The 20,466-nt window shown below is 40.5% G+C and overlaps 1 protein-coding gene across 1 annotated transcript; it reads left to right on the forward strand.

The window, feature by feature from the left end:
* The first annotated feature begins 505 nt into the window (after positions 1–505).
* LOC127449437 (isotocin receptor-like) lies at positions 506–19,650 on the forward strand. The gene is made up of 2 exons (XM_051712852.1): positions 506–1,427; positions 19,218–19,650. The coding sequence occupies exons 1-2, from the start codon at positions 506–508 to the stop codon at positions 19,442–19,444; spliced, it is 1,149 nt and encodes a 382-aa protein (XP_051568812.1). The 3' UTR covers positions 19,445–19,650.
* The last annotated feature ends 816 nt before the right edge of the window (positions 19,651–20,466 follow it).

Genomic DNA, 20,466 nt, shown 5'->3' on the forward strand with positions numbered 1-20,466 from the left:
TTGTGCTTTAGACAGATCAGTTGTGTCCGTGCATCCTCAAGAAAAGCTATAGTTTTACTGTCCATCATTGAAAACTTCATTTCAAAACCAAGACATGGACAATTGAAGGATATTTTAGGTAGGTGTTTTTCAATGTTTTTAGTCACAACAGTCTGAAAATTGTGCATGGTTTAAAATACACTAAATGTTACTTATAATATTAATTATTGTTTATTGTTTGCTCAGAGGGGGCATTATACTGGCACTCTGAATAAAGTTAGAAGAATACTGATAAATATTATGTTGTAGGCAATATTTGATATAGGCCAGTTCTATCTTCAATGCTCGTCATCTCTATATGCATCATAGGCTCAACCGCATCTCAGTTAACGTTATTTTATTTTGCAGTGATTCATGAACAGGACCTACCGTGATTACTTTTCATATCAACATCGCAATGCGTAAAAATATATAGCGCGCGTAAGAACCGCTGCAGCTGCGCGCTTGGAGGCGCATTTTACGCGCAATGGAGAGCCTGCTGAAAGACGCTGTTTTCTGGTCTTTAAATGACTCATATACGAATTCAAGCAGCGGAAACGACAGCAGAGGATTTAAACAAACAGTAAACCCTCTAAAGCGTAACGAAGAAGTGGCTAAAGTTGAAGTAACCGTTTTGGTTTTGATCCTACTGTTCGCGCTCGCCGGCAACCTGTGCGTCCTTTTGGCAATCCAGACAAGTAAACACGGCCAGTCGCGGATGTATTATTTCATGAAACACCTGAGTATTGCCGACCTGGTGGTGGCGGTTTTTCAAGTGCTCCCTCAACTTATCTGGGACATCACCTTTCGCTTTTATGGACCGGATATTCTGTGCCGCCTGGTTAAATATCTACAGGTGGTTGGCATGTTCGCATCCACGTACATGCTTGTGCTGATGTCCGTTGACAGATGTTTGGCTATATGGCAGCCGCTGCGGTCCTTACGCCGTCGAAAAGACAGTTTTTACGTGATCGCGTCCTGGATTTTAAGCCTGCTCTTCAGCGTGCCACAGGTGTACATCTTCTCGCTCAGAGAGGTCGGCGACGGAGTGTACGACTGCTGGGGAGATTTTGTTCAGCCCTGGGGCGCGAAGGCGTACGTCACTTGGATTAGTCTCACCATCTATATCATTCCTGTGGCCATCTTAAGTGTTTGTTATGGCCTGATAAGTTATAAAATATGGCAAAACTTCAAACTAAAGACCCGGCGGGAACAGCGCCTGTCGTTGACTCCGCGGCCTGTAAAGGGCAACGCGTTCTCTCGCGTCAGCAGCGTCAAACTGATCACCAAAGCCAAGATCAGGACGGTGAAAATGACATTTGTGATCGTCCTGGCTTATATTATCTGCTGGACTCCGTTTTTCTTCGTACAGATGTGGTCAGCATGGGATCCAATGGCTCCAAGAGAAGGTAATATAATTAAAATATAATAGGCTATTTATTATTTTATGTTATGGCCAATAAATAGGTAACTGATATAATGGCTTCCATTATAAGTAAAACAAATATAGGCTAAATATAAAGAAACAGGCTATAGCCTACTGTTTTTTTTTTTTTTTAAGCAGCGCTCTCACACTAAATTTTACGTTATAAGTCATTGATAACTGATTTGTACCTTTTAAATCTGATATAGAAAAAGCTATACTGTATAATGTAAATTGTTATGTAAATTGCAGTGAAACGCTCTAGAATGCTGGAAATGAAATACACCTATGTCTGCGATGAAAAAAAAAATTCACAAGTGAAATGGAGAATAAACATTTACTATAGGACTTCCAATAGATCAAGAGGTTAAGATATTACCTTTCCATTTAATCATGTTACATAGAGTGACCTCAAACAGTATTTAGACAAAATTCAAATTCATTGTAATTTATTTATTTGAAAGAAAAATAGCCCAAGAACGTTCAAAGAAAGAAATGTCAAAGAAATTTCTAGTTTTCAAACTTAGTGGAACATGTCCATAGTCAAGTCAGTCAAGTCAAATTTATTTGTATGGCGCTTTTCACAACAGGCATGTTTCATAGTTCATGTAATGAGCTGCACCTGTGGTTACTTGTGTCACCTGTAACACCTGTCTGAAGTTCAGTGGAACTGACCTCATAATTGGCACCTTAAAGAAATATTCCGGGTTCAATACAAGTTAAGCTTAATCGACAGCATATGCAGCATAATGCTGATTACCACAAAAAATAATTTCACTTGTCGCTCCTTTTCATAAAAAAAAAAAAGAAAAAGAAAATGAAAGAAAGAAAGAAAGAAAGAAAGAAAGAAAAGGAAAAAAAGGGGGTTGCAATGAGACATTTACAATGGATTGGGGCCAATCCAAAATTATGTGCATTGTGCAAGTATAGGACACTTGATGATTTTAATTTTAGAGTTCTGTGTGTTTTGCAGTGTTAATATTTAATTTTAAAATAATACAGTTTGATTTATGCAACATTTACTTTTGGCCAGCTGCCCTCAATCTAGTTTGATTTTTTGGTCCTTTATAGGAAAATGTTTGGGCACCTCTGCATTAGACAAACAACACGTGTTAATACAATTTTAATGTGATTAAATAACATGTTAACCATTTTTGTGTAAAGTTATATCCAATTTTTTAGCTTAATTTCCACGATTACATAACGCCGTAAACCCTAAAACGATCGTAAAAACATTATAGCTCAAATAATAGAGTAAAGTTCTATTATAAAATTATAAGCTTCACATTTCTGCTTTAAACCCTCCAGAAATTGGCCCCATTCACTTCCATTGTAAGCACCTCACTGTAACCTTGATATTTGCTTTAAAAAAAAGTGTGTGTGTGTGTGGTAATCAGCATTATGCCACAAATGCTGTTGATGGAGCCTAACTTGTATTGAACCCGGAATATTTCTTTAAACCAAAAAAACTTCAAAAGCGTTCATCATTTGTGTGCAGATGCCATTCACTTGGTGGGATGTTTTGTTATTGTAACAATTAAAGGATGGTCAAGGAGCAGGCTGAACAGTCAACATAAAGTTTAATGTAAAACTCAACATAAAACAAACATAAACAAACACACACACACATGCAGCATGGCTGCATGCTTCTCTCTCTCAAACTGGCGTCTCCAGCTCCCCTTTATCTCGCTCTCCCGCTGATCAGCTGATTCAGCCCCGGCCATGCCCACCTCCTCGTCACACTCCTCCCCTGCCCGATTCAGGCCAGGGCACCAACCGCACTGACCTACTCCCCGCCCCTCCCCCCCCCCCATCTCTGGAGGGGAGACGCTGCTGTGGAGTGGGACGTGGTCGTGTGTCTGTCAGTGGGGAGAGAGGAAGCGGTAAGAGCCATCACCTGGTGATTATTGATGCTAAACACCTGTGTCTCATTTCAGTGATGGCGGAGAAAGGCTTTAAAAAGGCCGGCGTAATGCCAGAGAGACAGAGAGAGTCCGAGGCAAACAAACACCCTGAAGTTGGATGCTGAAAAGCTGTTTGTTGTTTGATTTGAGTTGTAATGACTGTTATTCCTGAAGCTGTGCGCAAAGGAAATAGACTTGCTGGAAAGCATCTTTTGAGTTTAAATTGTGAGAATAAAATCTGACTTATGTGTACTGTAACTCCGGCTCCCGCTTCCTTCTTACTGAAACCTTTTACATTGGTGTCGAACCCTGGAGTGGGAAGAAGACTTGGCTGCCATGGACACTTCACCACTGGGCGAAGTCATCCGTGCCCTGGCTAGCATCCAGGAGACTCACCACCAAGCCCTCCTTGCCCAGGAGCAGCATTTCCAGGAACTCCTCCAAGCACAGGCTGAGGATCGGCAGGCCTTACAGAGCTGGTAAGCTCCAGGCGGGTCCTCCGCTGTGGCCCCAGAAGCAGTGATGAAGCCGCACCTTCTGCTTTCAAAGATGGGGCCCCAGGACAATGGGGCTGGCCATCGAACCCAATGGGCTCTCCAGCTGCTGCCACTGCTTTCCGGGGAGGCTCAGCTCGTGGCGCAGCAACCACCCACTTAGGACCGCCTGGACTACACGAAACTGAAGACAGCTGTCCTGTAACGGGTTGGCCGCACCCCAGAACAACACCACCAGAGGTTCTGCTCCCTCACCCTGAGCGAAGCCACCCACCTGTTCATGTTTTCCCAGCAGCTCCCTGATGCCTGCCAAAATTGGGTGCTAGTCGAGGAAGGCCGCAAAGTGGAGGATGTCATCGAGCTGATGGTGGTGGAGCAGTTGACCGTTCGCCTGCCCTGAAGAACCGCAGAATTCCGAAGCACACATGGCAGCCTACCTGGAAGCCGGCGAGCATCAGTCCAGATCTCTCTCTCTCTCACTCTCTCTGGATGCTCCTCCCCCTCCTGTCCCTCCCTCTCCTCCCTCTCACCCTATACCCGCTCCCCAAAAACAGGGAGTGTTTCCACCCAAACCGGCGCCCCACTTCCGTGGGCTGCACTATACGCCGAACCCCACCCAACCCCTCTCTGTCGCCCTTCCCAGGATGATGTCTCTGCCACCACGAGTGCAGCCAGGGAGCCTGGGCCAGTCTGTTGGAGTTGCAGGGAGCCAGGCCACATCCAAGACTGGAGTCAAGTAATGGAGGTGGCATGTGGATCCGGGTCCCCGACACGCCACCGACCGCCCCGATCGAGCTGGGATGTACTGCATACTGTTAAGAATTTAGGGGCATACATACCAAACCCTGGTGGATTCTGGCTGTACAAACCTCGATTCACCATGGTTTGGTTCATGATGGGGCTTTGGTTGCAAAAAACAAGGTGATGGTCAGGTGTGTGCATGGAGATGTTCACGAGTTTCCAGTAGTGACAGCCATTATTTAATTCCAGGGGAAAAAGCATAGAGTGGAGGCAGCGGTTAATTCCCGCCTCACCCATCCACTGATTCTGGAGACCAATTGGCCAGGGTTTAAAAGTTTACTAAAAGCATTGTGTGTGGATGGGTACTGTAAACAAAATATTGGTGTGTGAAGTGTGACACGATGGCTGTGGAGGCAGAGCCGTGGCCATCCACCTCTGCTCAGCGCCAGAATTTCCCTCAAGAGCAGTCATGTGACAAAACCCTTAGGCACGCCTTTGACCAAGTGAGAGTAATGGCCAGCAGCTCCAGCCTGATGTCGCCCTCACATATCCATATATTTCAATCATTAGGAACCGGTTGTATCGAGTGATGCAGGACACTCAAACCCATGAAAATACAACCGAGTTATTAGTCCCGAGGAGCCGTTGGGAAAAAACAATTCCATGGTGGGTCCCTTAGGACAAGAAAGGACACTGCACCGGTTAATGGCCCGCTTTTATTGGCTGGGCATTCGCGGGGATGTGCACAGATGGTGTGCGGCATCAGTTGGTGAATCCACCGGCCACCACAAGAGCGCCATTGCGCCCATTACCGTTAATCAAGGCCCCCTTCGAAAGAATTGGTATGGACCTCATCGGGCCATTAGAGCGGTCAGCACATGGATATCAGTTTGTATTAGTCCTGGTGGATTATGCAACGCAATATCCAGAAGCGGTGCCTTTACGCAACATCTCAGCACACAGTCTAGCGGAGCCACTCTTCAAAATTATCTCCCGGGTGGGGATTCCAAAGGAAATCTTCACTGATCAAGGCACAACCTTTATGTTTTATACACTGTGTGAACTTTATGAATTGCTAGGGATTAAATCCATTCGCACCAGTGTTTGCCACCCGCAAACTGATGGGCTGGTTGAACAATTTAATCGAACACTGAAAAATATGATTCATAGGTTCGTACACGAGGACGCTAGAAACTGGGACAAATGGCTGGAACCCCTATTATTTGCAGTCAGGGAGGTCCCACAAGCCTCCACAGGGTTTTCTCCCTTCGAGCTCCTGTATGGACGTCGGCCCTGTGGGGTGCTTGACGTCATATGGGAGGCATGGGAGGAGGGACCTTCCCAGAGCAAAAATGAAATTCAGTATGTCCTTGATCTTCGAGCAAAGCTACACACGCTGGGTCGGTTATCACAAGAAAATTTGCTCCAAGCTCAAGAGAGACAAAGCCGGCTCTATAATAGGGGTGGCCAGCTATGGAAATTTGCACCAGGAGACAAAGTCCTTGTATTACTGCTTACTTTGAGCTCAAAATTACTCGCCAAGTGGCAAGGACCCTTTGAGGTTACACGGCGAGTCGGGGATCTCAATTATGTGGTTAGACAAATGGATAGAGGCGGAGCACGTCAAATGTACCACCTCAACCTCCTTAAATTATGGAGAGAGGTGGTCCCCGTGTCCATGGCGACTGTAGTTCCAGAGAGGGTGGAGCTCGGGCCAGAGGTGAAGTTCAAAGCCGATCCAATCCCCCCGGTCCCTTGTGGAGGCCACCTCTCACTGTCCCAGTTCACAGAGGTGGCCAAGTTGCTAAAGGATTTTGCAAACATGTTTTCTCCTCTTCCCAGTCGTATGAACCTCATACAACACCATATCAAGACTCCACCAGGAGTGGTAGTACGTAGTTGGCCGTACTGCTTGCCCGTACACAAGAATAAAGTGATTCAGGACGAATTAGAAGCAATGCTCGAGATGGGGGTAATAGAAGAACTGGGCCAGCCCATACCTAAGAGTGACGGGTCAGTCCGGTTCTGTGTAGATTACCGAAAAGTCAACGCAGTGTCTAAATTTGACACATACCCAATACCCCGAATAGACAAACTGCTCAATTGGTTGGGTGTGTCTCAATTTTATTCAACACTGGATTTAACAAAGGGGTATTGGCAGATCCCTTTAACTCCATTATCCTGAGAAAAAATGGCATACTCCACACCGTTCGGAATATACCAATTTGTCACTCTTCTGTTCGGTTTGTTCGGGACTCCCACCACGTTCCAGCACCTCATGAATAAGATTCTCCGACCGCACGCTGTATACGCCGCTGCCTATTTAAATGACATTATTATATACAGTGTTGATTGGCAGAGGCATATGAGGCATCTAAGAGCCGTCCTGAGGTCACTGAGGCAGGCGGGGCTCACGGCAAACCCGAAAAAGTTGGATGGGTGGAAGTACAGTATCTGGGCTTCCACTTGGGTCATGGCGATAGCGGCCTGCCCACGACCCAAGACCAAAAAGGAGGTGAGACACTTTATGGGGCTGGCTGGCTACTACCGAAGGTTTGTGCCTAGTTTCTCTGATATCAGCAGCCCCTTGACTGATCTCACTAAAAAGGGGGCACCAGATCCAGTCCAGTGGACGGAGGCATGCCAACAGGCTTTCACAAGAGTGAAATCTGCACTCTGTGGTGGGCCGCTTTTACATGCTCCAAACTTCTCTCTCCCCTTCGTTTTGCAGATGGATGCATCAGAGTGCAGGCCTGACGGGGCCCGGGCCTGAGTCGAGCGGTGGGGGTATGTGGAGCGGGACATGGTCGTGTGTCTGTCAGTGGGGAGAGAGGAAGCAGTAAGAGCCATCACCTGGTGATTATTGAAGCTGAACCCCTGTGTCTCATTTCAGTGGCTTCAGGCTTTAAAAAGGCTGGCGGAATGCCAGAGAGACAGAGATAGTCCGAGGCACACACACCCTGAAGTTGGACGCTGAAAAGCTGTTTGTTGTTTGATTTGAGTTGTACTGACTGTTATCCCTGAAGCTGTGTGTGCAAAGGAAAAAGACTTGCTGGAAAGCATCTTTTGAATTTAAATTGTGAGAATAAAATCTGACTTACGTGGACTGCAACCCTGGCTCCTGCTTCCTTCTTGCTGAAATCTTTTACAGCTGCCCTTCCGGCCGTTCTATCAGCCGGTGGTCCACCCAACCTCCTGGGAAACTGGGGGAGAGAGACGAGGGGAGGCATGGGGAGAGGGAAAGGGTGAGTGGTAACACACACAAAGAGAGAGAGAGAGAGGAGAGAGAGAGAAAAACGTACTAGCCGGTCCCCGGACACGCTGTCCCCCGGTCCTCAACCGCTCCTCCGCCCTCTGGCAGACGACAGTTCGCTTCTCCCTCAGCGGAGGGCAGTGAGCCCTCCAACACCTGCCGGACGGAAATGGTCCTCCCCTTCTCGGCAGAATGCAGTGGTTCTTCCGGCTCTCTGCGGCCAGAAGTGACCCCTCCGTCCCCAGGCAGATGGTCGTGGCTGTTCCCCTGGCAGACGGCAGAGGCGAGGAATGCACATCCCTCCTCACTCCCAGGTTTCCGCACCACTGTAACAGTTAAAGGATGGGCAAGGAGCAGGCAGGAACCAGCTGAACAGTCAACATAGAGTTTAATGTAAAACTTAACATAAAACAAACATAAACAAACACACACATGCAGCACGGCGCGCGAGTCTCTCTCTCGAACTGGTGTCTCCGGCTCCCCTTTATCTTGCTCTCTCACTGATCAGCTGATTCAGCGCCAGCTGTGCACCCTCATGGCTCAGCCATGCCCTCCTCCTCATCACAGATATCTATCCTAATGCAATGAAATTCATACATTTTAAAGTATTAATAAAACAGTATTAGATAATTTTATAATTGTGATTTTCAGGCCTGGAAAAGTCATGGAAGTTAATAATATATATTTTTAATGATAAGCTCTAAAAAATGTCACTGGCTAGAAACAAAATATGTCTAAATATATACAGTATATATATATATATATATATATATATATATATATATATATATATATATATATATATATATATATATATATATATATATATATATTGTGTGTGAAAATCCTAGGAGATCAGCAGTTAAAGAAATACTCAAACCAGTCCATCAGGCACCGACAATCATCCATGCGATTATCTAATCGGCCGTGTGGCAGCAGTGCAGTGCATCAAATCATGCAAATATGGGTCAGGAGCTTCAGTAATCAACCATAAGAATGGGGAAAAATGTGATCTCAGTGATTTGGACCGTGGCATGATTGTTGGTGCCAGATGGGCTGGTTTGAGTATTTCTGTAACTGCTGATTTCCTGGGATTTTCACACACAACAGTCTCTAGAATTTACTCAGAATGGTGCCAAAAACAAAAAACATCCAGTGAGCAGCAGTTCTGTGGACAGAAATGCATTGTTGATGAGAGAGGTCAACAGAGAATGGCCAGACAGGTTCGAACTGACAAAGTCTATGCTAACTCAGATAACCGCTCTGTACAATTGTGGTGAGAAGAATATAATCTCAGAATGCTATTCTGAGATGCGGGTTGGAGCTGTTTTCGTGGCACGAGGGGGACCTACACAATATTAGGCCGGTGGTTTTAATGCTGTGGCTGATTGGGTATATATATATATATATATATATATATATATATATATATATATATATATATATATATGGGCCAATAATTCCCCAACCATATAATCAGCAGGTTATGCAACTCTTTGGTCTGTGAGAGTAAATGGGCAGAGCATGAGATATCTATTTTATGGCAATAATAACACAAAGGATGGATGGCTGAAGTACAGCGGAGGGGCCACAATCTTGTGTAATCCAAGGTATACCTAAATATAGACGTTTGCTTAAGGATGTGATGTCTGTATACTGCACACTGTTTATGCTCCCCAGTGGCATGGAATTCTCCCTCATTCCTCTCATAAATATTATGCTTTAAGCTAACTGATTATTGCAGAAACCCAAAGATAGCCCTAAGTATAAAATATAGACAAAGAAGGCTGAAAACAACAGTTTCAAATTGCAGTTCAAAGCTCACTGACCCTTTGGTCAAAGCAAATGTAGCATGACATCAAACGGGTTCCTCTTTATCTGGACTTGGTTCTGAGGAGTGCCATTTCTGTGTAATTTCATAACATAATTTGTGACGAGGTCCTGAGCTGTTATCAAGGCCATAAGGCCTGGATCATGACCACAGCAAGGGGATCCATGCTGTAAGTTTCATTTTCCTGCCCTTTTCAATATTACTCCTCAGAAGTAAAAGTAGAGGGATAAAATGGGTGCAATTAGTTACTTCATCAGGATTATGAGAATGTTAAGAACACGGCAAGAGTTTGGAAGCTAAATATGAAAAGCATCTGTTCAATTTAATTAAATTTAAATGTAGTTTAAATGTAAACAGTACAGAAGTCTTAAATTATGTTTATCATGTCTTCTCAATGGTCCTGCCTAAAGAAAATTACCATAACTATCTTAGCTAAAAGACAATGATTTAATATGTTAGGGCAAAGGTCTTCAACAGGGGGACTGCAGGGGGTCCGCAAATTATTGTTTGGTCCACCACTGGCATTTGAAATAATCACTCACACGTGAGCGAAGCGAGAGAGAGGAGCATGAATTTTAGTCTGTCCTCATGTTGAAGTCCTTTGCAGCTGCATACCAAATCTAAACAGCGCTAGTCAGTAGAAGAGCGCAGCATGGACAAACCCGTCACACGACCACCGCTCATCACGAGCCACTCAAAGCGCGACACACATCAAGTTTAGCAGCGCTGCAGTGGAGGATCAAGTGAGTAAACACATCTGCTTTGCGTTGGTCGCTCTATGCGGTTGAGCAGATGACAGCCTACAGTTTATTTTATTATTAGTTGCTTTTTGCTTTCAATAGCTTACTTGCCTGGTGTAAATAAATAGTTAACGCTAAGATTATCAAGCTGGCATACACGTTCCTTAACGTTCCACACACACAAGACGGTGACTCTCAAAACAACATAATTTAAGTCATCCATTAAGTCATTGTTTATCTCATTACAAATTTTTACTCAATGAAATAAACAGTAATTTTTAAATATATGTATAAAATCAAACACTCACCTGAGATGAAGACTCCATTTTAGTAACCTTATAAAAGTTGTTTTATTCTGCATGGAATGGGTCTGTCTGTTTTTCTTTCTGTCTGTTTGTCTGTCTGTCTGTCTTTTTTCTTTTTGGAGGAGGTCTGGCACAGGGATTAACAAGGAAATTTAAAAATGTCACTTCATGTCAAAAATGTTGCAGACCGTTGCTGTCCTTGCTGAAAAGATCAGCTAAAATCAGCCTAAGCTGGTTGGCTGGTTTTAGGTGGTCGCCCAGCCTAGCCAGACTGGTCAGTTAGTTGGTTTCAGAGGGGGTGTGAACACTTTTAGCTGGTCAGGCTGGGAGACCAGCTAGCCTCCCAGCTTAAACCAGCTTGGCCAGGCTGAACAGCCAAGACCACACTGACCAGCTAAGACCAACCTGACCAGCTAAGACCACACTGACCAGCTAAGATCAACATGACCAGCCTGACCAGCTAAGACCAGCCTGACCAACTAAAAAGCAAAAAAAAAACAAATTTGGGGTAAATTACTCAAAAATAAATAAATATATAAATAAATAAATAAAAATATAAAAATAAAATAAAACATAATGAAGAATTACCGTATAATTAATTCTCTAAAATTGTAATCAGATTACTTAAGACTGATTACTTTGTCAAAAAATAATCACATTACTAATTACTTTAAAGTTATTTCTAAAACATGTTTTACAGAAAAGCCAAATAATGTCTATATTTCCTCCTTGTTCATTGACTTAAATGCATTTAAAGGAGCGCACAACCTTAAAAGGACAGTTCACCCAAAAATGAAAAGTTACTCATGATTTACTCCTGGCATCCCAGATGTATATGACATTCTTCAGCAGAACACAAATTAAGATATTTAGAAGAATATTTCAGCTCTGTAGGTCCATACAATGCAAGTGAATGGGTGCCAAAATTTTGAAGCTCCAAAATCCACATAAAGGGAGCAAAAAAGTAATCCATATGACTCCAGTGCTAAAATCCATATCTTCAGACATGATATGATAGGTGTGGGTGGGAAACAGATACATTTTTAAGTCATTTTTAATCATAAATTCTCCTCCTTGCCCAGTTGGGGACAACACGCATGAAGAAGGTGAATCACTAAAAACAGAAGAAGAAGAGTGTGAAAGTGAAGTGGAGATTGACTGAGCAGGGAGGATAATTTATAGTAAAAAAAAAAGGCTTAAATATTGAACTGTTTCTCACCAACACCCAGAGGCTTCGCTAGACTTCAGTGTCATCCGGGGCTTAGACAACAGGAATATATTGTAAAATAAAAATAAGAAGAATCCTTCCTTCCATGACTTAAAAAATGACCAGTCTACCTGTCAAATAATAATTATATTAAGCACAACACTGACACTGGTTCAGAACATTATATAAGCACACGTCAGGCGCACAATAAACGGATTAAACACGTTTTTAATTTAAATTGCGGATCAATGTGAGAACTTGTTGGCCCACTGTTCATTGTGCAGAAATTAATGCTAACAATAAAATCAAAGTCATTTAACAATTTAAATTTGCAGTTGTCATTTATCATAATATTTTGAGAATAAAGTAAAAATTATGAGAATAAAGTCGAAGTATTATGAGATTAAAGTCGTAATATCTTGAGAATAAATGGAAAGGAAAGTAACATCAAAGTGATGTGGTGGACAAAAGCAAAGTGGAGCGTCTGGGTCGTTACATACAACACCACTAACCAGGGAGATAACTTGGTTTAATGTCTGGTTCTTTCTCCTGAATAAATAAAATTTCCTACATAACCGCTGCAGTATCCAGAAACTAATATCTCTGTGATGATGCGCCAAAAGACCAAGGATTTCTTTATTGCTAAATCCTGTTCTAAATATGATTACGTCCTCCACATCCATCTCTTGCATTAATGAAGCTGCAGGTTCGGCGTCCGTTCTATCATTGTGATTATGACACTCTGTTTAACCTAATATTGAGATTTTTTCCCCTCTAATATACTACTTTATTCTCACAATGCTACGACTTTATTCTTGTAATTTTTTCCTTATTCTCAAAATATTATGACTGTAATTTCAAAATGCTAAAACTTTATTCGAAAAATATTACGACTTTAATCTCGAAATCTTAATTTTTTATTTTATTTAACATGGCAATAAAACACTATCGTGGGATCACAGGGTAAACTTTTTATTTTTTATAAACGCATCTCGAAACACCTGCGTTGGGTTTCATGACTGCTATTAAACATGATTCCAGGTTGTTTTTAACAAAGAAAAGTTTCAACTTAACAGTAAGAGTTTTTTACCTTTTGCTCTGGTGTGCAGACTTAAATACAATTATTAGATAAGTTCAATGCCATCTGATTTTAAACTATTTAAAAATCAAGGCACTCCAAAGAAGCTATTTAAATGCAGCAGTTTAACTCCATGCACATAACATGGAAATGTGAACCAGTTTTTGGATCATTTTTGTTTGACTTTAATGTGAGATTTTATAATTTTATGACCTATGTATTGTGCTATTTATGCTCATAGCTCACTGTGCTAATATTCTGAGTTGCGTTTGAGGAAATTCCATTGCAATAAACATTGTTTATTCCCAAAACACGAATAAGCATTCGTGAAACCTTGTGGTTAACCGAATGGTAAAAAAGGTAACCGTGCACATCCCTACTACAAATTATCAACGGGTAATGATAAATCCAGATATTTGGTAAGTTCACGTGTAACTTAACAAACAACTGTTAGCTTGTTAACATGGCTACTGGCATAAGAATTGTACATCATACAAATCTTATCCTTGTTAATGTTTTGTTGTATTGAAGGTATTGTTACTGACATACCATCTTCATTCTGATCAACTAATGCTAAATAAAGTCTGGTTGGTTCGCTGTTCAGTGAACCTGCTGCTTATTTGATTATGGATGATAATTCTTAAACGCGCTAACTGATTTTACCTAGGCAGAGTCCATCTTAGGGAGCGAGACGGAATGCTCTGAACAAGTTGACTGGCACATGCATTAAAATCTACTTGGTGTGTGGATTGTGAACAAATGAAGATAAAAAAAAAAAAAAAATTGGTTTATAGATTATATATTTAGAAATAAAGCTTACATAATAAAATTTCAGTGCCTGACTCTGATGCAGTAAAGCTGCACCCCTGTGCAGTAAAAATAATCTCCCACTTGAGGCATTAGTAACATGTCTGATGAACTTGAGCACGAACAGCAGGTAAAAGTAAAAACTGCGAACTGTTAATTAATGCAGGTGGGGCTCACTGATCGGAATTCATTTACATTTGAAGCCAGAATTGCAGCCTGCCTTGTTGCTTTTGTACCCCGATGAAAAGAACATTAAGCCTTACTTTTTTCTCTCTTTTTTTCATAAAAAAAAAAAACAAACAAACAAAAAAAACATTCTGGGCTATTAACAAAAGATCCAGGGCTTCAACCCTTTCAGCCAGGGTCTAGCTACGCCGCTGCCGACACCTATCATATCGCTTCTGAAGATATGGATTTAACCACCAGTGTCGTCTGGTTTGCTATTTTGCAAGTACTCTGAAGCCATACAAGCTGTACTACAATTATGGTGCATTTATGGTGCATTTTGTTCAAAAAGGAGCTTGACAGCCTCTGCTAACAGTGCTTTTATTATATGGAAAAGAGCAGCTATCTTATTTTGTGTTCCATGGAAAGAAAGTCACACGGTTTTGGAATGACATGAGAGTGAGTACATGATGAAAGAAATTTTGTTTTTAGGGGAACTAAATTCAGCAAAAAAAGAAACGTCCTCTCACTTTCAACTGCTTTTATTTTCAGCAAACTTTACATGTGTAAATATTTGTATGAACATAAAAAGATTCAACAACTAACACATAAACTGAACAAGTTTCATCTGGTGTGGCCACCAGCTACATTAAGTACTGCAGTGCATCTCCTCCTCATAGACTGCACCAGATTTGCCAGTTCTTGCTGTGAGATGTTACCCCACTCTTCCACCAAGGCACTTGCAAGTTCCTGGACATTTCTGGGTGGAATGGCCCTAGCCCTCACCCTCCGATCCAACAGGTCCCAGATGTGCTCAATGGGATTGAGATCCGGGCTCTTTGCTGGCCATGGCAGAACACTGACATTCCTGTCTTGCAGGAAATCACACACAGAATGAGCAGTATGGCTGGAGGCATTGTCATGCTGGAGGGCCATGTCAGAATGAGCCTGCAGGAAGGGTACCACATGAGGGAGGAGGATGTCTTCCCTGTAACGCACAGCATTGAGATTGCCTGCAATGACAACAAGCTCAGTCCAATGATGCTGTGACACACCGCCCCAGACCATGACGGACCCTCCACCTCCAAATCGATCTCGCTCCAGAGTACAGGCCTTGGTGTAACGCTCATTCCTTCGATGATAAACGCAACAAAACTGCGACTCATCAGTGAAGAGCGCTTTTTGCCAGTCCTGTCTGGTCCAGCGAAGGTGGGTTTGTGCCCATAGGCGACATTGTTGCCGGTGATGTCTGGTGAGGACCTGCCTTACAACAGGCCTACAAGCCCTCAGTCCAGCCTCTCTCAGCCAATTGTGGACAGTCTGAGCACTGATGGAGGGATTGTGCGTTCCTGGAGTAACTCGGGCAGTTGTTATTGCCATCCTGTACCTGTCCCACAGGTGTGATATTCGGATGTACCGATCCTGTGCAGTTGTTGTTACACGTGGTCTGCCACTGCGAGGATGATCAGCTGTCCTTCCTGTCTCCCTGTAGTGCTGTCTTAGGGGTCTCACAGTACGGACATTGCAATTTATTGCCCTGGCCACATCTGCAGTCCTCATGCCTCCATGCAGCATGCCTAAGGCACGTTCACGCAGATGAGCAGGGACCCTGGACATCTTTCTTTTGGTGTTTTTCAGAGTCAGTAGAAAGGTCTCTTTAGTGTCCTAAGTTTTTATAACTGTGACCTTAATTGCCTACCGTCTGTAAGCTGTTAGTGTCTTAATCACCGTTCCACAGGTGCATGTTCATTAATTGTTTATGGTTCATTGAACAAGCATGGAAAATATTGTTTAAACCCTTTACAATAAAATCTGTAAAGTTATTTTGCTTTTTACAAAATTATCTTTAAAATACAGTGTCCTGAAAAAGGGATGTTTCTTTTTTTTTTTTTTTTTTTTTGCTGAGTTTTATGACTTTAATGTTAATATTCAAAAGTTTTGATGTTCTACAGTGTGCCTACTGCCTACATCAGTGCTTTGTAAAAAAAAATTATATATTTCACACAGCAACTAAATAAGGTTGTCACTGTGATTTACTTGAAAGTAAAATATTCTTATTTATTAAACTTTGTTTTCTAACAAATGCATATTACTTCTGTGGATTAAAAAGTGTGCTATATATATATATATATATATATACGGGTAAATTTGCTTAACGAATCTGTGGACAATGAAGCTGGTGGAATTGACAGCTAATAATGTCAGTTGCTGTTTACTGGCAAAGTACCACACACACACACATACACACACACACATTCATTGATATCTTTAATCTAACAGTGGTATTCTAAACACTTCCTTTACAGTAAAGCAGGCCAATGTCACTTACACTAATCCCTAATGACTTTCACAGTACAAAACTCTTCCTGCATGTCATAATGGAGTGCAAAAAATCTTAACACAGTTATTCTGTTATTCACCTTATAAAGAAATGTGATACATAATTTTTGAGGTCTTGACAAATTGGTCATGACTGCAACAATCAATTAGGAAATATATATATTAAAATAAAAAAATCATTAAAAAAATATAAGGCTGCCTATAATCACAATTTTTTATATGCTCATTTTATTGCCTCATACTGTACACAGGAGGACTGGTTCATTGTGTTGTTTATAACTAAGGAAAAACAATACAATAATTTCAAGAAAAGGGTAACATTTTGCAATAAGGTTGTATTAATTATTAAAATATTAGATAATGCATTATTAACTAACATTAACAATGAAACATTAATAACATTAACCGAGATGAACAAATGCTTAAGAATATATTGTTCATGATATGCCATGCATTTACTAATGTTAAAAAATACAACCTTATTTTGTTACCAAAAAAGGCGGCACATGAACCACTTTTGCCAAATCACAATCCATTTCAGTCACAGAAATGCAAATAGATTAACATATTAATATAATTCATGTTTTCAATGAATTACATAATATTATATATTATATACTATATATATATATATATATATACTATATATATATATATATATATATATATATATATATATATATATATATATATATATATATATATATATATATATATTATAAACACTGTATATGTAACCCAAGTAATATCCTTATAAGTAATTAACTTAATTGAAAATATGTAACTGCAATCTAATTACAAGAATTTAAAATGTAATTCACTAAACTACCTTTATTACAGTAGCGCTTTATTTTACAGTACATGTACTTTCAGTATACTTACAGTGTACATACCCAAGAAAGTACTGAATAATATTAGGTAACTTCATGTACTTAATAGGGGTTAAGGTTAGGAGTTAGTTAGGTTATACAGTACGTAAATGTAGAACAGTACTGTAAAATAAAGTGCTACCTTTTATTACTTTAAAGTAATTATACAGTACTTAATTGCTTTGTAATTAGATTACACCCAAGACTGATTAATAAACATTCAATTAGGGTCATCCCATTTATTCCTCTCAGCATTGATTTAGCTCAGAAGCATTATTAAAAGTGTTCCCAATTTACCCTTCTTTTTGTTTGAAAATGAATTGCTTCAGTTTTATTGGCTAAAGGCGTAATTTTTCAATTTTAAAACTTAATGGGGATTAAAGCAAGAGATGTCCCTGCCTTAGGGTGAATATAAAGATTTAAACCTCATTTAAAAAGGGACATATCATTAGAAGACTAGTCTTATATTTACATGACGTTATATTTGTGTGTCTGTACAGGGTTTTACATCTGGAATTAGTGATGATTTATTACTCTGCTATTTGTTTTGCAAGGTCAATATCATGAGTGGTGTGGTATGGGTAAAGTGTGGGAAATACATGGATTTTCAATACATTTTGAATGATGAGGTCTATCTTTGAAGAGCTCCAAGACATTCAGGGCAGATATCATCACTATAATATATTTACATAGTTTTTATGTATGGTGAAGGCCAAAAGTTTGGAATAATGTCAGATTTTGCTCTTATGGAAAGAAATTGGTACCAAAGTGGCATTCAACTGATCACAATGTACAGTCAGGACATTAATAACATGAAAAATTACTATTACAATTTGAAAGAAAATGTTCAGCACTTCTTAAATTACTTCAAAGAGTTCTCATCAAAAAATCCTCCACGTGCAGCAATGCTTTCCAGATCCTTGGCATTCTAGCTGACAGTTTGTCCAGATACTCAGGTGACATTTCACCCCACACTTCCTGTAGCACTTGCCATAGATGTGGCTGTCTTGTCGGGCACTTATCATGCACCTTACAGTTTAGCTGATCCCACAAAAGCTCAATGGGGTTAAGATCCATAACACTCTTTTCCAATTATCTGTTATCCAATGTCTGTTTCTTTGCCTACTCTAACCTTTTCTATTTGTTTTTCTGTTTCAAAAGTGGCTTTTTCTTTGCAATTCTTCCCATAAGGCCTGCACCACTGAGTCATCTCTTTACTGTTGAAACTGGTGTTGAGCGGGTAGAATTCAATGAAGCTGTCAGCTGAGGACATGTGAGGCATCTATTTCTCAAACTAGAGACTCTGATTTACTTATCCTCTTGTTTAGTTGTACATCTGGCCTTCCACATCTCTTTCTGTCCTTGTTAGAGCCAGTTGTCCTTTGTCTTTGAAGACTTTAGTGTATACCTTTGTATGAAATCTTCAGTTTTTTGGCAGTTTCAAGCATTGTATAGCCTTCATTCACTTCAATGATTGACTGACGAGTTTCTAGAGAAAACTGTTTCTTTTTTGCCATTTTTGACCTAATATTGACCTTAAGACATTCCAGTCTATTGCATACCGTGGCAACTCAAAAATGAACACAAAGATAATGTTAAGCTTCATTTTTCGAACCAAATATCTTTCAGCTGTGTTTGATATAATGGCAAGTGATTTGCTAGAACCAAATTAGCAATTTAGCATGATTACTCAAGGATAAGGTGTTGGAGTGATGGCTGCTGGAAATGGGGCCTGTCTAAATTTGATCAAAAATAACTTTTTTCAAATAGTGATGGTGTTGTTTTTTACATCAGTAATGTCCTGACTATACTTTGTGATCAGTTGAATGCCACTTTGGTGAATTAAAGTAACAATTTCCTTGCGAAACTGCTAAATCTGTACATTATTCCAAACTTTTAGCTGCCAGTGTATGTGACAACATTGTTAGACTCATGACCTAGTCATGTCAGTAACTTTGCAAAAGTTGTAAAGACTTTAAAAAATAATGTTTTTTAATTTTTATTTTTATTTTATTTATTTTTTATCTTGTTGTCCCTTATAGCCATGGCTTTCATCATTGCCATGCTTTTGGCCAGTCTCAACAGCTGCTGCAACCCCTGGATCTACATGTTTTTTGCTGGTCATCTGTTCCAGGATCTCATGCAGCGCTGCCTTATGACATCACACTGCGGCTGTAAGAGATTTTGGAGATCTAAGAACCATTCAGGCACTGGTGCAATGAGGAACACCAGCAGCCAGAAGAGTGTTACACAGACCTCCACTACATGAGACTTCATGAGGAATACCAGCAGTTCATATAACCATCCTGGTCAGAACAATAAGATAATAAGGTCTAAGTTAAGGAATCATTCAGTGTGATTATGGTATTATGCGGTGAATACTTCAACAACCAATCTCAAATCCTCTTCAGTCTACAACACTTGTCAAAAAATGTATGCTTGAGTACATAAAAATGTGACATCTTCGCAACAGGAGCAGCCCACAATTCAGCATTCATACACGTTTGTACTTCTAAATTTAAGAGTTCACATGTTCATATAATCCTTGAGAGTGATTCATGCAAATAGGTCTGGCTTGCTGTCCATAATTGAGATGTACTCAGCTCATGCTCTGAAAATCCCCCCTGGGAAAACATAATGAAATTACATTCTTCTGTGAAACACAAGAAGAGATCTTATGAAGAATGTCTGAGATGTTGTTTTATCAGGAAAGTGGATGGTAATTTATACTGCTAAACACCAAAAGGACAAAAAAGTATGATAAGAGAAGTTCAAATGACTGAAAACACAGCATATGACCTATTTACTAATTCATGTATCTTTCTGAACTAAAGTCAGCTACTATCAGCCTAACTAGTATCATATGAAGTTATACAGCACACTTTCTAAGTAATCAATGTCATTAGTTCAGAATCAGCACAAATTTTAACTGTATGTGAATGTTGAATGTTTGTTCAAGAAAGAGTTTCTCATTTCTTTTTGAGAAACTGTCATTAAATGAATAGTTCACCCAAATGAAAATTCTGTCAACATTTACTCACCCTCATGTTGTTCCAAACATGCATGACTTACTTTCTTCAGTGGAATACAAAATAAAATATTTTGAAGAATGTTGCTCACGCTGTTCTTTTCCATACAAAAAGAGAGCAGTAACAAGGGGCTGTCAAGCTTCAAAAAAGCCAAAAAAAACTGATTTGCTAATTTGCAAGTACTCTGAAGCCATACAAGCCATATGGATTACTTTTATGGTGCATTTTGTCCAAAAAGGAGCTTGACAGCCTCTGGCAACAA

The sequence above is a fragment of the Myxocyprinus asiaticus genome, chromosome 12, assembly GCF_019703515.2.
Source record: "Myxocyprinus asiaticus isolate MX2 ecotype Aquarium Trade chromosome 12, UBuf_Myxa_2, whole genome shotgun sequence".
Taxonomy (NCBI): Eukaryota; Metazoa; Chordata; class Actinopteri; order Cypriniformes; family Catostomidae; genus Myxocyprinus; species Myxocyprinus asiaticus.